General features: G+C 29.4%; 2 protein-coding genes across 2 annotated transcripts; both read left to right on the top strand.

Annotated features, from left to right (window-relative positions):
* The first annotated feature begins 3403 nt into the window (after nt 1-3403).
* Nucleotides 3404-4968, top strand: LOC134834334 (uncharacterized). The gene is made up of 2 exons (XM_063848961.1): nt 3404-3667; nt 3729-4968. The coding sequence occupies exons 1-2, from the start codon at nt 3592-3594 to the stop codon at nt 4802-4804; spliced, it is 1152 nt and encodes a 383-aa protein (XP_063705031.1). The 5' UTR covers nt 3404-3591; the 3' UTR covers nt 4805-4968.
* Nucleotides 4969-5220: 252 nt separating this feature from the next.
* LOC134834257 (uncharacterized) lies at nt 5221-6977 on the top strand. The gene is made up of 3 exons (XM_063848847.1): nt 5221-5387; nt 5457-5519; nt 5579-6977. Exons 2-3 carry the CDS (start codon nt 5480-5482, stop codon nt 6844-6846), a joined length of 1308 nt encoding a protein of 435 aa, XP_063704917.1. The 5' UTR covers nt 5221-5387; nt 5457-5479; the 3' UTR covers nt 6847-6977.
* Nucleotides 6978-14539: the final 7562 nt, after the last annotated feature.

Genomic DNA, 14539 nt, shown 5'->3' with positions numbered 1-14539 from the left:
ATGCTTTTTTTTCTGCCTCATATCAACTAAGTAAGTGAGTAAGTTGAACATATTGAACGAATAATCCGAACGAACCGACCATATTTATAACAAACCATAAATGATAAAATAAAGCTTAGAGGTAATCATGTTCAGAAGAAAATATATGTAATGATCACCCATTAAAGCCGTTTTGGTCGTTCGAACATGTGTGAATTATTTAAATTCTTGCGCGCTCGTATTGGTGACCAAAGTCGCTTGTTTGTCTTCCTTGTCTCGCGAAGAATTCTTGATAAATGGCTTTTGTATGTTGAAAAAAACGCTTCACCTTATGGTGTTTGACGTTGATATTTTTTTTCTCTCTCTTTCAGGAATAACAAACAAAACGAACAAAGTCGATGTCTTCCTGTATTTACATCACACCTCAATCATTATAAAAAAAATATGCATGCCTAGATAGACATACGGTAAGAAATGACTTTTTTCCATTTTCCTTATTTGGTGATCGCTTTGATTTCGTATTTGTTCGACGCGCACATGTGATATCGACGCGATAAAAATAGTCAGATGCAAGTTTTCGAAGGAGTGACTGCGTTTCACTGACAAAAAATTAATGGCATTATTTTGGCTTGCTGACAGTTGATGGAAGATCGGCGCGGAGCAGATGATGAATATTTATTTTGTGTCCTTTTGTGCTTGTTGTTCTTGTTCGATGCGCGTAGGAAGACAGACAATGGCATGGACGAAGACAATGCATTTCGGGCTTGGCTTTTGTTAGACAAAGGCTATAATTATTCATTGTCTGGTTCCACTGATTTTTTTTTCTTTTGCATTTGCCTAAGGGTGGATTTTTTTTTAGCGTATAGCTTTCAATTATGGCCGGTTTGATGCGTTGCTGCTGTTGTTCTAATTAAAAACAGAAATTTTTCGTCTAAATTTAACTGATAAACGCTGGAGGGTCGAATTTGGGAGGGCGACCGTGTAAATTTTTACCTTTAATTTGTTGAAAACTTTAAAAAAAAGTATTTTTGAAGGAATAACAAAAACAATTTGCAAAATGTAAACTGGGATGTAAAAACACATTTTAAAATGTGCATTGGGCAAAAGTTTTTTGTTGACAACAAAGATCTTAAAATTAATCATTTAAAGTTTTTGTGAAGCTTTAGGCTGGAATTCTAAATAAATTTTCTAAAAAAAATAGATAAAAGGTCGCTCCAAATGAAAATCAAAAATATTCGAAAATCCAATGGGGTAAAAAAAAATGCCGACCGTTTTTGGGTAAATTTCAAAAAAATTGAAAATCATATTTTATCATAAATTTTCTTCTCTAAAAAATTTTAAAATTTTTTCATCATTTATGTTTTACGTTTTTTTAGGTTAGAATCTTTCAAACAAAACTTTTCATAAGGCGCCATTCATTTACGGCGTCGGAAGTTTGAGTTTAATTTCCATTAATTTCCGATGGATTTAGACGTAGGGGGAGGGGGGGTAAGAGGAAAATACGACGACGTATAAATTCTCTATAGTTAAGATTTTTTGTTTCAATTTGTCAGTAATATTTAAGCGCTTCAAACTTTTTTGTTTTGTTTTTTAACTTACTGAGTAAACTTGTACAATTTTTCACAAAATTTCCATATAAATTTGAGCTAATTTTTAACAATTTTTCTTAAAAAGGGGGGGGGGTTATTTTACTAAAAAGTACGTCGTAAAAGTCTTTCAATTCCGACGGTTTCCGATTATAGGGGGGGTGGGGGTCAAAAAATGTCCCTTTTTATCCGACGCCGTAAATGGATGGCGTCATAAATAAAAACGGATCCACAAAAAAAACTAAAAATCTCAAAGTAAGAACATTGTGGATCATATGAAAATTAACCTAAATCAACAAAAATAAAGTTTTGCTTGAAATATTATTTGCATAAGATAAGTTTAGCATTAAGTAAACAATAAATGCTGCATATCAGTTCAATATTCAGTTTAAAGAATCAAGAAATAAAGTTCAGTCATAGTTCAGAAATTGTCGACATTGTCTTTATCACCAAAAAATATATTTTGAAGTAAAAGTAAGTCAGTTGCTTTCAAAACGTCTTACGAAATTGAGTTAGAATACTATCGTTGTTGTAATTTAACCAGTACATATTGTTATCACTTAGTTACGAACGTATGCACTACTAAGTAGTATTTAAATTCAGAGGAATACTTCATTTCGAGAAAAAGTTTCACAAAAAAAATTTGCCGAGTAATCACGTTGATATTTACAGCCCTATAAGAAAAAACCATGTATATAGATATATCTAATTTTGTGTATAAAGCTATACTAAAAGTATGTATAATTAATATGAAGAAAAAAAGGAATTAGATATATCTTTATAAAATTTCATATGGATTAAGCTATGGTTTTATACATGGTTAAAATGGTTTTTTGGATGGTTTTTTGGGCTCCTTTTGCAGGTTTTTTAGGTTTTCATGCAATTTAAATTCGTTTTTACTTTACTTTAGTTCATTTATTTATAAAAATTATTTTCGAACAATTTTTTGAATTATTTTGCTGAAATCCTTTTGTAGATTGGGCTGACTCGTTTACAATACAATTTTCCTAAGTGCTGCCAAAACTATATTTGTCCTAATACCTAAATTTGCAAAAAAAGAAAAAAAAGTAAAATAAAAATTTCGAAAATATAAAAGTTTACTTGTTTACGAGAAAACGAAGTTTTTCCATTTCAATTTACCATGTAGAACAGGATCTAATGGAGAAAAAATTTTTTATATCAAACCAAAATATTGCAATTTTTATAAATTCTTACCTTTTATGTTTGTTTTAAAGAAGGAAATTTCAAAGGAAAATTTTTTTTAATATTTACTTTTAATTTTTTTTTAAAACTTTTTTAATCTCACATTTTTTATATTTTTTTAATTTAAAATTTTTTTAAATTTTTGTTTCAAAAAAGCTTGTAAATGTACTAAAAAAAAAATATTAACTGCTGAATGAAAACTCTGTGTATCGTAAGTATATTTTTAACTTTTTATCATTTACGATTTAAATTTTTTCAGGTTAGAATCTTTCAAACAAGATTTTTGCATAAATAAAAAGGGATCCACAAAAAAACTAAAAATGTCTAAAAGTAACCTAAATCAACAAAAATAAAGTTCTGCTTGAAATATTATTTGCATAAGATAAGTTTAGCATTAAGTAAACAATAAATGCTGCATATCAGTTTAATATTCAGTTCAAAGAATCAAGAAATAAAGTTCAGTCATAGTTCAGAAATTGTCGAAATTGTCCTTATCACCAAAAAATATATTTTGAAGTAAAAGTAAGTCAGTTTCAATTTAATCAGTACATATTGTTATCACTTAGTTACGAACGTATGCACTACCAAGTAGTATTTAAATTCAGAGGAATACTTCATTTCGAGAAAAAGTTTCGTAATAAAAATTTGCCGAGTAATCACGTTGATATTTACAGTCAGAAATTCACATTTATTGCTCGTGAAATTAATTTAAAAGTAAATTCGAACCAAATTAAAACAATCAATAGACAAAAATACAAAGAAATTTGATAAAATAAAATAGTTTTGCTAAATATTTAGTCTGTGAGAAATTTATAGCCTTAAAATGCCGGTTTTAATTGCACTTGTATTGGTGATTATTTGTGTGATTTTTTTTATATATACAAGATCAAAAAGTAATAGTAAGTATTTCAATATGTAATTCCAAAATCAGAATGTTAAATTTAATTTTTATTTTCATAGATTCAACCATCATCGAATCCTTAGGTTCATCAGTCAAATCTCTAGCCTTGGATAAAGAACTTGCAAGCTTGGTTAAAGCACACGAAGCAGATAAAATTTTTGAATGGATTGCTAAACATTTGGTGAATTTGGAGAGTTTGAGTATTCAAAGTTTTGAACTTAACGACGCCAGAGTCATAGAAAATTTTACTCCAATTATGAAACGTTTGAAATCTTTATCACTTTTCGAAATTCCTACCGACGTTTTATCGGCTAAATGTTTTAAGAACACGCAACTTGAGGAGTTAAAAGTCACTAATTGCAAATATGTAACCGAAAATTTCTTTCTGCATTTTAATACATTAAAATCCTTAACGATTTCATCTTGTCGTAAATTGACTTTCGAAAGCTATGCTCACATTTTGAAGACAAATTTGGGACTAAAACAGCTTACCATCGAAATAGATATAGACTCAATTCGTGTTGAATACTTAAAGATAACTTCTCTTGAGAGGAGCAAAGATTTGGTAAATTTCATTGCGACGAAACTGCAAGAAATTGAGGATCTCACAATGGATTTTTGCTGTCCGAACGTTTACATGTTTGGCGATCTACCGAACTTGAAAAAGTTGAAAATTATTAGTAATGAATTACAAGATATCAACAAGTTGTTGGAAAAACTCAGCCAAAAGAACATCGTTGAAGAGCTCGAAATATCCGGTGAGAATCTTTGGGTTGATATAAAGTGTCTCCGCAAAATGACCAATATAAAGAAATTAACATTGTTTGGTGACGGCGAATTTGCAGAATATATCCCTACTCTAATAGAGCCCTTGAATAAACTCAAAGAACTTAACATCGAATATGCATTTTTACATTATGAATTACTCGACAGTTTGATTCAAATTTTGAAACGAGAAATTGGAGAACGTCCCAAGCTTCAAGTTCAAGCTGGTAGGTTTTTAGGTGAAGAATCTCTTCTTAAAAAATTGTTGAAAGACAATAAGGATATCATTGAGGTTCGCTATCGTTTAAGTTCAAGTTCAACCCTACATCTAAAAGATAGATGTCTTAAGTTTTGTTTTTGTTATATTTAAATTAAATATTTTTTTTTTTTCAAACAACTTGCTAAATTTTGTTAACTATTAATTATTACCTGAGTTTACATTTAGTTTTCTTGTCCTAATGCACATTTTGAATCAATCTTCTATTTTGAAATTTGATATTTATGAATACAGTGAATGTTGTAATTTTTATTTTGGTTTAATAAAAAAAAAATACAAAAATGTTTTGAGTTTAAACTTAAATGAAAATTTTGATTTTGCTTTGACCCAATGCACATTTTTACTTTCTAGTCCCAAGGCATATTTTCCATTTAACTTTATTTGGTTTTAACATTCTGACTTTAAATACCGTTGATACGTTTTAAATAGGTAGTATTGTTATCACTTAGTTACGAACGTATGCACTACTAAGTAGTATTTAAATTCAGAGGAATACTTCATTCGCGGGAAAAAGTTTCACAATAAAAATTTGCCGAGTAATCAAATTGATATTTAAAGTTAGATATTCACATTTATTGCTTGTAAAACTATTAAAAAAGTGAATTTGGTCAAATTTGGAACAATTAATCAACAAAAGTACAAAGAAAGTAAAGTCTAATTGCTGAAAATTTAATCGGTGAGAATTTTTTATTTGTATTTATTCGAAATGCCGGCTTCACTTCTGTTTTTTGTTTGTTTTTTTTAGGTTTAAAGCTTCTTTTAGTCAAAATGAGCTCTGTACAACCAAAAGATCTGAACCTGGGTACAAGTAAGTATTTAAATCAATCACTTTTGCATTTTTTAAAAGATTTTTTGATTTTTTTTCAGATTTAATGGATTTAAACGATGACTGCTTGCTCCATCTTTTACGTTTTTTTGGATTGCTCGAATTAATTGACCTTCGTGGAATTTGTCCACGTTTGGATTTTTTGATATTAGAAATTACCAAAAAGTTTACATCTGTCAGTCTTAAAACTTTAGGAGTTGATACGATGGAAAAATTCTTGAAACTTGTCCAATTCTTAGGTCCATCAGTTAAATCTCTTGCCTTGGATAACTTACGTTGCGGTTTCAATAAAACTCGAGTTTTTGAATGGATTGACAAGTATTTAGTAAATTTGGAAAGCTTGAGTAACCAAGGCCTTGCGTTTTACGATAGCGAAGTTATTGAAAAATTCACTCCAATCGTAAAACGTTTGAAATCTTTGTCATTAGGAAGCTTTTATGCATATGTATGTCGAGATGCAATGGCGAAATGCTTTCGAAACACGAAACTTGAGGAATTGGAGGTTATCATGAGCAAACATATCACCGTAAATTTCTTCCAATATGTCATGAATTTGAAGTCCTTAACCTTATCATCTTGTCAAAATTTAACATGGGAAAACTACAAGCAAATTTTGAAGAAGAATTGGGGACTAAAACAACTTACCATCAAAGTAAATTGTTCTGAATACCAAATGATGACTTTAAATGAGAGCCACTTTTTGGTTCATTTCATTGCGAAAAATATGCATGAAATTGAAGATCTTACCTTAGATTTTTTCTGTCCTAACGTTTACATCCTTGGCGATCTACCAAAATTGAAAAAATTGAAACTTAACGAATTCAAATCTGACCAATGTCATGCCGATAAAAGCGTAATGTTGCGCGATATCAACAGATTATTGGACAAACTCAGCCAAAAGAACATCGTTGAAGAGCTCGACATATCCAGTTATGATCTTTTGGTTGATATGAAGTGTCTCCGCAAAATGACCAATCTAAAGAAACTAACATTGTATGGAGGCGAATATCTCAAAGAAATCCTTACTTTGATAGAGCCCTTGGATAAACTCGAAGAACTTAAGATCGAATTTGGATCGTTAGATCTCAACTTTCTAAATAAATTGGTTCAAATTTTGAAAGCATCAGAAGAACGTCCTAAGCTTCAAGTTCAAGCTTATGAGTTCGTAGACGAAAAATCTCTACTTGAAAAGTTGCTGGAAGACAATAAAGATGTCATTGAGGTTCGATTTTTCTATCCAGGCGTTGATGATTATGAAAGTGATGATTTTGAAGAAGATGAATTTACGCAATTTCTTAATTCTTTATAATGTTCATCTTGTTTGAAAATTTGTGCCTTGAAATTTACAGCAAGTTAAGAAATTTGAAGTAAGCCTATAACAAAAATTAATTGAAAAATTAAGAAAATGAAATAAATATTAATTTACATTTTGATTTTTCTTTACCCCAATGCACATTTTTAACTTATCCTCCAATTTAGACTTTGATAGTTTTAGGCCCAATTAACATTTTGATTTTCTTTTTGCCCTAATAAACATTTTAAGCTGATATTTCCTAAAAATTTATTTTTTTTTGCCCAATGAACATTTAAAGTTTTTTGCCCCAATGCATATTTTGAATTATATCAAATTTATTTCATTTTATCCACTGAAAATTTGTTGTTCCTATTAATCACTTTGAGTTTGTACTTTGATAAAAAATTTGATTTTTTGACCCAATGCTTATTTAGATTTACTTGTCCCAAGGCATATTTTGAGTTTTATTAAATTTGTTTTTTTTTAAAAAATTTGATTAAATTTTGATACAATATTTTCGTTCTTCTTCCCAAGGCATATTTTAAGCTTTGTTAAATTAATTTTTTTATTAGATTAAATTTTTGATTTTATTTTCGTTCTTCTTTAGTTTTTTGTGATTATACTCCAAATAAAACTACGAAATTTTGTCCCAATAAACATTTTGAATTTTTGTCCCAAGGCATATTTGGAATTTTTTATGTTTCCATATCTAAGAATTAAATTTATTTTTTCACCCAATGAGCATTTTTAGTTAATTTTTGGTTTAAAAATAAAATCATAAATTCCATTTTTTGATCCCAAGTTAAAAACATTTTAATTTTTGTACCCCAATTTGCACATTTTTTAAGTTAAAAAATATTTTCATAAAATGCGACAGTTATTTTTTAAAATTTTAGTTTTTCAAACTTAAAATGATCTTAAATCAATTTTTATTAATTTGAAAGTTTTTTAAAAAAAAACAAAAAAAATGTTTCAACGATCAAAAATTGCAAATTTCAAAAAAAATTTTTTTGCCTTCCCCCCATTTTATTTTTAAAAATTTTGGACTTTATTTTTGAAAGTTTAAAAATATCAAAAAATTTACAAATTTAGAGCAAAAAGTATCTCGCTACATGTTTGGACCCCAAATTAAAGCCATTAATTTCCGAAATTCTCTTTTAATTGAGACAAAAATGCTCATCATTTGCGAGGACAACTGCTCATTTTAATTTTAAAAGTTGCAATTTAGTCGTCACTATCATCAAAAAGCAATTTTCTAATGTATTGCATCTGCATATAATTAGTCGCTTTGATCATCGTCTTCGCAGTCGTCGTGCAAATCACCCCGAAGGCACATTGATTTTTAATGAAGGAAGATGTTTAACCTTCGCGCTCGCATTATGTCATCACAGCTTCTGAATCACCGCATTGTTGCATCAAAAATTGATAATTACAGGTGTCTAATTCATTTTTCGGCGTTTCTCCGTGCAACTCGTTATTAATGCATTTTCTCATGCATTTCAATGAATTCCGAGGCACACAAAAAAGATTATTTTTTTTTTATTCAAATCCGATGAGGAATTTATTTACCCAAAGCCTTCCTCCATTTATAGAGGAATATTATGCAAATGAGGAGCTTAATATAGAATCAATAAAAAAAAAGAACAAGCGAATGGAGAAAAATGCATTCGTTGTTTATTCATTAATAATATTCATGATCACAGTCGCTCCGAGATTTAAAGAAAAAAAAAAGTTTTTGTTCGAAAAACTATGAAAAGCTAGAGAGAAACGAACGAAGCGAAGACAAAGAGACAAGAAATCAGTTAACAAGGTGAACGATATGCAAATGAAGAGGAGCGCGCAAGATACATTCACATTCGATATTTATTAGTATTTTTATTATTATTATAGTAGCGATGTATTTTTGTTTACGTGAGAGAAGAAAAAAAAGCAAATCAAAGACAAATATGGAATGTAGTAAGGCGCCGTAAAGTCTGTACAACACCTGCACAAAATTGTTTTTTTCTTTCGCGTTGTCGATGCTGCTGCTTGTTGCTACTCCGAGAGTAAGTACATGAGAAACGCTGTTGAATTATTAGCAGAGTTGGAAATTTGTATGTAAAAGCGGTGGGAAACATTTTACAGAAAATAAATGTAAAAAAATGTAAATGCGAAGCTGACAAGCGCAATGTGAAGGTGAGGCAATTAAAGATTCTAGGCAGCAGTGAGAGGTTTTTTTTTGCCATGATCGTGAGTCGTAGATGACTCATATTAGACTTTGCTGAGATGAGTTGATTGTTTTTGGGCTTTAGAGGTAAGTAGAATTTCATCTTTTAACTGAATTAAAGCTTTTTTTCAGGTATTGACTTGAAGATGAACGAAGATCAAGAAATGATTCAAGAAAGTTTACTTTTTGATCAATTTTTGATGAAAACGGAGAGAATGCTGGATAAAGAAACGAAATTATTGCTGAAAAAAATTCTTATTGATCTTGATGAATTTTTTAACTTACAACCCAATTTCAAGCTTTAAAGACCTTTAAATTTACTTCTCAATGTTTTTACACAGATTTTTTACGTATTTTTTGTTTGTCAATTTTCAACCTAAGAACCTTCAAAAAGACATCCAAAGACATTTTCCGTAGTTTTTGACGAATTTCAAGCTTATAAATCATCAAATATACCTTCAACATGAAAATTACGTATTTTTTACGTATTTTCATATCTTTCAATTTTCAACCTTAAGAACCATCCAAAAGACATTCAAATCAAATTTCCGTAATTTTTGATGAATTTCAAGCTTAAGAACGATCAAATAGACAAATAGAAAAAAATTTACGAAACTTAAGTTCAGACGAATTTCAAATAAAACTTCCTCTAATCAACCAAAAACCCAAAATAAAAAAAATTAACATAATCCCCAAAATCTCAATACTTTTTTTTTCAAAAATAGAAATTATGCGCAGGTGCCTCGACGCTAAAAAAATATTTCCAGATAAAATTTTATTGCTGATTATATTCAAATTCGGTTCACGACAATCAAGAGTCTCTGTCTGCGTGCTTTATTTTTTATTGTACTTGGCATTCATATCATCGCGTTGATATCCTCCTTTGTTGCTTTTACAACAGTCTTCTTCTGCGAGAATATCATAAACTTCGGTCGACATTTGAATAAATGATTATCACACCATGATCAATATGCAAAAAAAAGAGACAAAAGCAAAAAAAGATAAATCGAGGCGCCTTCGAGACGAACAAAATCAATATCGGAGAAAAGCAAGCGCGCGCTTAAAAAAGATTTAAATTTGGCTACATAACTAATGGCTCCTGTTGATTTTTGACTGCTTTATTGCCGCTTTTAAATATTAATTTTTTGTCGTTGACTTTTTTTTTGTTGTGTCTCTTTAATAGAGTTGTAACGAAATGCGTTTTAATCGTTGAAAGGAGAAACATTTATTCATGTCACATTTTTATCATTTTAAGGTTAATACCTCTTTTTTGTTGTTTTCTGCAATTTGCTGTTTTTTTTCTTTCGCTCAAGGGACCTTTTTGGCAAAATCTTTCACGCGATCTAAATCGCATCTCAAACAAAGGCAACAAAAAATAAAATAATAAAAGGAGGTTGGAAACAATGAAATACTGGCACCTGCAATAAGACACGAAATCTACAAATTATCAACAGAAAAAACTCCCAAAAATAACATTGTAGCAACCAATTAAGTCCCTTTCTCGAAAAAAAAAAAAATTTTTTTTGGGTTCGTCGTTTTTCCACTTGTTTAAATCTTTTGTTTTGTTTTTTGCTCCTCTCCCGTGTTCCACTAATGGACTTAATATTTTTTTAAACAACCTTTTAAAACGTCGTCGTTGTCATTAAATTCTGATTATGTTGTATATTTCGCATGTTCAAAAATCGCCCAGAGCCTTTCTTTCTAACTAAACTCTTAACTTTTCAAACAAAAAAAAATTAAACTGAAGATTAACAAAAAAAAAGTGTTAGCTGAAAAAATTTTTTGAAGTAAAGTAAAAGTTTTTTTTTCACGGAAATTTTAATGTGACAAATGCCGACAGGCTTCAATTTCAATTATTTTTTGCAATTGTCATAATTTTTTGCAGGTGATTGAGTGATGGACCACGAAACATGCTAATTCCGTTATTTCCGAAGAAATCGAAAAAAAATAATAATTATTAGCTAGAAGGGTTTCGTTGTTTATGTGATCGAAATTTGGGATAAGAAGGACTTTAGCACCTTTGTGATACAAAAAAAAACAAAGAAATCATCCTCAGTTAGTAATCAGGTGCATAATCTGGGATTCCATCGTTTTATTTTCTTCCAACAAACAAAAAAAAAATGACGAAGGTAACCCAATATTATGAAAGTGTTTAAAAAAAAATATTTATTTAATATAATGACTCGATCCTTTTTTAATTCACTGAATCCTTTTCTTTTTCTCGACATGAGATTTGTATCTCTTTTAATGCTCAGTCATTTCGTTTCTCGTGAACAAGGGCAGTTAGCTTGTTGATTTTATTGTTAATGGTAATTTATTTGATGGTAAACCAATGTTTAAGGGTTTTTTTTATAATGTCATCAATTCGTTTCTTTATTAATACTAATAATTATTGTTTTAGGTCATTATTTGATGGGATCGTTAGATAAATGGGCTCCAAGGAAATACAAGATACAGGAGGATTCGATGTTTATTTTTGATTAATTGGGTTTTTTAAATTTATGTTTCGTGTTTTTGAGAAATAAGGATGACGAGTATTTGACACGCAAGTGCAGTGAGAAATTTTTGGAAAATTAGAAGATGAAGAAAAAATGTGAATGGAGAAAGATTTTGATCGGAGGTAAGTATTTGATAAAAATTTAAAAAAAAAAATGAGGAACAAATGTTTGAACATTTTTTGGATAAATACGATAAATTAAGGCAAAATATAAATTCAACTTAACTAATGGGTCTATCTAATGATAAGAAAAAACCAACTAAAACTATTAGAAAGTCTTCAAATGAACTCAGTTTTTTTACAAGAGTGTGTCACTTTAAATACTACAAAAAAAAAGCAGGGTCGAAAATACTTTACCCTATAGGCGACAAACGGGTCAGATTGATCCCTTAAGGAAATTTTTGATCCCTTAAGGGATCAATTTGTTCCATTAAGAGTTCTGATCCCTTAAGAGATCAACCTGATCCCCTTTTGAGTTTCTCCTTAAAAGATTTTTATTGAAATCCTTAAGAGATCATTTTTTTAAGATCATATGACCTCTTGAAGGGATTTAATTGACCTTTTAAAGGTTCATATTCAATGGGTCAACCTGATCACTTGAGGGATCAATCTGGCCAGTTTTTCGCCCATAGGATAAGTCAATAAAAAAACTAAAAGCTTTTGCTTAAGAAAAAGTCCAAATTTAGTTGACTTAAAAGTTAAAAGTAAAAGTTTATAAAGCTTACTTTTGCTTAAATAAAAGTTTAAGTCAAATAAGCCAAAATGAAAAGCTTAATTTTTTACAAAAATTTTTTTTAGGAATTAAGCTTTTAATTTTGACTTAGGGGCATATTTAAAATCCAATGGGGCAAAATTAAAAAAAAAGTTAAAAATTTAACCAAAAATGACCGTTTTTGGATGTAGAAAATTCCCAAAAAAATTTCAATAAATTCTAATTTTTGTTTTGGAAATCATATTTTATTATAAAAAAAAAAATATTTTTTAAAATTATTAAATTTTTTTTTTTCAAAATTTTTTTATAATTTATTTTTATGAATTTTTTTTCTTTAATTTTTAATATGAAATACTCTGAAATCTATTTTAAATTAGCAAATTACAAAATAAATAGTAAAAAAAAGCATCAAAAATATTACTTAAAAGTTAAAAGTAAAAGTTTATAAAGCTTACTTTTGCTTAAGTAAAAGTTTAAGTCAAATAAGCCAAATGAAAAGCTTAATTTTTCACAAAAAATTTTTTGAAGAATTAAGCTTTTAATTAATTGACTTAAACTTTTTCTTTTAAGTAAAAGTAAATAAGCTAAATTGTCTTTTACTTTTGACTTAAAAGTCAACTTAATTGTGACTTTTACTTAAGCAAAAGCTTTTAGTTTTTTATTGACTTAAAGTATTTTCGACCCTGCAAAAAAGAAGAAATTACAGCATTACAGAAAATACAAAACAGAGCTCTTAGAATCTTGAAGCAGAGAAATATAGAAAGCAGTGCTCGTGTCACAGTTCACACCAAATCCACACATTTGCATTCAAACCTCCCATAGCGAAAAGTCATCTCTTGTTTCCCCTTTTATCGCTTTTAATTAACGCTTCTTTCAATGTTTTGAGCTGCAACTTTTTGTAGCAAGATCATAAAATGACAAACAGACCTCACCTTCAACGGCAACTTTTCTTAAAATGTAACAAAATAAACATAAATATTTGCTATATTGTAGCTCATTTTAACTCCGTGGTCCATTCGGTCTTTTTTTCTTCAAGTGTTTTTTTATTTTATATAATATTTTTAACACATTCTCCCATCAATTAAATGTGTTAAAAAAGATATAAATATCGTGAAGAGTTATTTTTGTTATACATTTTACGACCTTTAATGCATTAAAAAAAAGAGTTTCTTCAAGGTGTAATATCACAACATACAAAATATGTTACCTTAGGCAGAACTGGGTGGTCTAGAGTTTTGTTTCGAACGACGCGAAGTCAAAGACGACGTTCACCTATAAAAAAATAATCTTAATATATTATTACACTATCCCGGAGTATAATCCAAACCAAAGTTATGAAAAATCCATATTTCGCAAGATAAAAAATTCTACGAGACATCGAAAAATGAGCATTAGGAAAATTTTTTGAATGTGCATTGGGATAAATTTTAGATTTTGCATTGGTGTCGAATTTAAGAATTAAAATTTTAGAATGTTCGAATGTGTATTGGGGCAAAATTTTGATTGTTCATTGGGGCGGTATTTTCGATTGTGCATTGGGGCATAAGTTCAGATTGTGCATTGGGGCAAAAGTTCAGATTGTGCATTGGGACAATCCCACAAAAATGCACATTTGAAAAATTCCCACAAGAAACATTTGAAAACTTTGCCCCAATCCACATTTAAAATCTTGTCCTAATGCACATTCAGAAAAGTTTCCCCAATGCACATTTTTCCATGTCTCGCAGAATTTTAAGCTTTCGAGACATGAATTTTTTATAATGAAGCAAGAAATTGAGCAGTATTCACCTCTGATTTGATCTTTCGGCCTGGCAGCTCTTTTTTAACGTTCCCTAATTTCATGCGTTAATCTCAATATTTATTTACCCAAATTATGATTTATTCAAAAAATTTTTTTTGTGGCTCTATGCGCGATACTGTTTTCTCTCTTTTCAACAAAAAGCATAATCGTTATTAATATTATTACCTCGGGAGTTATGAGAATTATATAAAACAATCACCTGCGTGCAAGTTTTTTGGGTGGCCTTTTGTTGAAAAATACTTTATCCAAACATCGAAACGCAAATGAAGAGTAATAGTCGTCGAGGTGCGCGAACAATGCGTGATTTTTGTGAATCACCCAAAGAGAGATAATCAATTTTATGGGTTTTTGCCTCATTTGTACTGGAACGTTTTTTACTTTTTGTTTTGTTTGTTGTGGTTGTTGATCTTCTTGCTGTTCAAAATTAATGTGAATTGAAATAAACGAAAAAAAAAGAGAAGTCATGTACCTTTAATTATTTTTATGGGAGTG

The sequence above is a fragment of the Culicoides brevitarsis genome, chromosome 3 (assembly GCF_036172545.1).
Source record: "Culicoides brevitarsis isolate CSIRO-B50_1 chromosome 3, AGI_CSIRO_Cbre_v1, whole genome shotgun sequence".
Taxonomy (NCBI): domain Eukaryota; kingdom Metazoa; phylum Arthropoda; class Insecta; order Diptera; family Ceratopogonidae; genus Culicoides; species Culicoides brevitarsis.
The sequence above is the reverse complement of the archived record's forward strand: the minus strand, read 5'-3'. Positions and strand labels throughout refer to the sequence as shown.